At 39.4% G+C, this 2,327-nt stretch overlaps 1 protein-coding gene across 1 annotated transcript in view; it reads right to left on the minus strand.

Moving 5' to 3' along the window:
- The window catches only part of LOC106519481 (non-syndromic hearing impairment protein 5), a 9,265-nt gene extending 8,349 nt beyond the window's left edge, over positions 1–916 (minus strand). The window contains exons 1-2 of the mRNA XM_014011183.1: positions 474–916; positions 179–371 (exon numbers count right to left, since the gene is read on the minus strand). Of these exons, the coding sequence (XP_013866637.1) occupies positions 179–371; positions 474–702 (422 nt within the window). The 5' untranslated portion in view covers positions 703–916. The remainder of the gene's footprint in view (positions 1–178; positions 372–473) is intronic.
- Between the last annotated feature and the right edge of the window lie 1,411 nt (positions 917–2,327).

A 2,327-nucleotide genomic window follows, 5' to 3' on the forward strand; every position in this document is an offset into this window, starting at 1 on the left:
TACGAACCCTTTGTACGAACAAAAGTAAGAGAAATTTAGGATAAGAATACGAACATGTTCTTGCATGAGGCCCATTATTGGGGACTGTTTTGCCCAGTGAGATACTAGCTTTAGGCGTTTTTCATTATGTAACCTTTGGATGACTTGCTGCAAAATAAAAGTAACACAGAAGACTTGCCTRTTGTTTGAGTCTTTTAGCAACTTCTTCACATCCAGTTCTTCTTTCTTCAGCTTGCCAAAACACGAGTGGAGCTTCGACTTGCCCAGTCCCTCTGCTGAGACACTGACAGGACCGGCCTCTGTGTCCAGTTTCCCAGTGTATTCGTCTCCGTATGTTCCCTGGTAGGTCAAGAAGTCAGCCTCAAACACTCCTAAGTAAAAAATAAACAGTCATTCCAGGTCCGAAATGGTGGAAATGTATATAAAAATTGGGTTAATTTGTTCTGTTTCGTTGCAACAGAGGGTCTACAAACCAGGTTTGAGAGYCTCGTCGCCCTGCAACAGGTCGCGGAGGGTGAAGTCAGTCGGATGGTACTTGGGTCTCTGCCAGGCCCAGAAGCGCCTGCGCTTGACAACGACGGCCATGGGGAGAAGCCTGCGCGAGTCATTTACCCGGGACACGTGGATGAGGCTTCCATCGGGGTCAATCTGACGGACAAAGTTGGCAGTCGCTTTGGAAAACATGACCGCTGAAAGAAACATTTGTTTTAAGTTTCTCTGGTTTTTAACAGCTAAAAATAAAGGGCTACTTCAATTTGTTTTCTCCTTTTGACACGCTTCTTGGAAGGCCGCTAGATTCCAAAAATGTGCGTGTGTTTGGATTATCACCCCACAGTTTACACTAGCCTACAAATACTGCAGTGACACCATTTAGAGGAAGTCCCCTGCAGGTTATTAGTGTAACACACAAACTCACACTCATCCCCTGCTCGCTCTTTCTGCAGGSTCACATTTCTCAAATTAAATATTTAAAGTAAAATAAAAGTTGGGAGGGGAGGGGAAARGGGTTAAGAGAAGACCAGAAAGTTGTGCAGGAGGACGAAGGAAGGCTTGAGGACAAACAGCAGATCAGATCTTTCCCAGGAAGAGAAAGAAAAGGAGCCAGAGAGGATRGAAAAAACTAAAAGAGAAGTGAAACCTCTTTCGTGAGTAACACAACAAAGTCTTATTGAGTCATCTGGGATCAATTATTTAGCAGTTGTGATGTCATTGTGCACATTTACCGAACTCTCAATCCAAAGGCTCAAATATACGWTTTATAAATCTTTAATGTTTTAATTACTTTCTAACCCTTTTAAATACTCATTACAGTTCTAAAACTAATTGTTTTTGTTATAAAGATATATAATTAACAGTAAAAACCACACCAAAATCTAGCTTAGTGTCTGTAAAATTGACTGAATTATAACAGTTTTTGTTGTCTAAGGTCTGTTAGCTGTGGCGACCATCTTCAATCAGTACAGCTACAAAAGTTAATCAGTTTTTCATGTTCACTTAATGATTAATTCCTGAAAGTTTAACTCAAATCTGCCCAGTGGTTTGTGAGATATTTTGCTAACTGAGACACACAAAACTTTGCTCACCTTTACTTCAGTAGTGGGTGATGAAAGCTGTTTCATGTTTTTATTATTTTTTTATTATTTTTTTTGTAAGCGACTACATTTAGCCTATTCTATTACAGTGACTTTTTTACAGTTGCATTGACAAAACATTTTTACAGTGAACATAAGTGCTCCAGTAGTATTTGTACAAACGTTTGAGAACAAAGTGATCAAGTCTGCCATACTTAAGCTACTGTAAACAAAGTGATGGCAGAAATATAGAAAAATTAACAAGTTTGGTTATAGGAATAAAGACTTTTTGCATAAAATGTATTTTTTTCGCGAGTATTTATTTATTTTTATTTATTTTCGTGAGGTTCTGTCACTTTAAGATGCTAAGAAATATTTTTAGCTCTGATTAAATAAATGCCATGCTCGCCCCTATTCTGCCTGTTTACAGTATGTTGGCTTATTATACACAGATTCACGTGTTTCCCCGGACCCATGACTCAGATTATAATTGTACCACAGAAGAAGAATTCCTATTTAAAATAACTTGTTTAAAAACACACAAATAACTAATTTAGTCGGAAAAAGTTGCTTACCTTAGAATTTAAGTTTGGTCGTTCGGGTGTTGCGCGCGCAGATGACTTTCTGTGGACAGAAATGTGTCCAAATATTGGGACACAACGGGTTTTGTCCAGTCGGACTCGTGAGCGAAGAATTTATAAAGACCTTTCCACTGACAGCCCGCCCCTCCCACCCACCGCATCAAAGGTGAAGCCC

This window comes from Austrofundulus limnaeus, unplaced genomic scaffold (assembly GCF_001266775.1).
Source record: "Austrofundulus limnaeus strain Quisiro unplaced genomic scaffold, Austrofundulus_limnaeus-1.0 Scaffold78, whole genome shotgun sequence".
Taxonomy (NCBI): domain Eukaryota; kingdom Metazoa; phylum Chordata; class Actinopteri; order Cyprinodontiformes; family Rivulidae; genus Austrofundulus; species Austrofundulus limnaeus.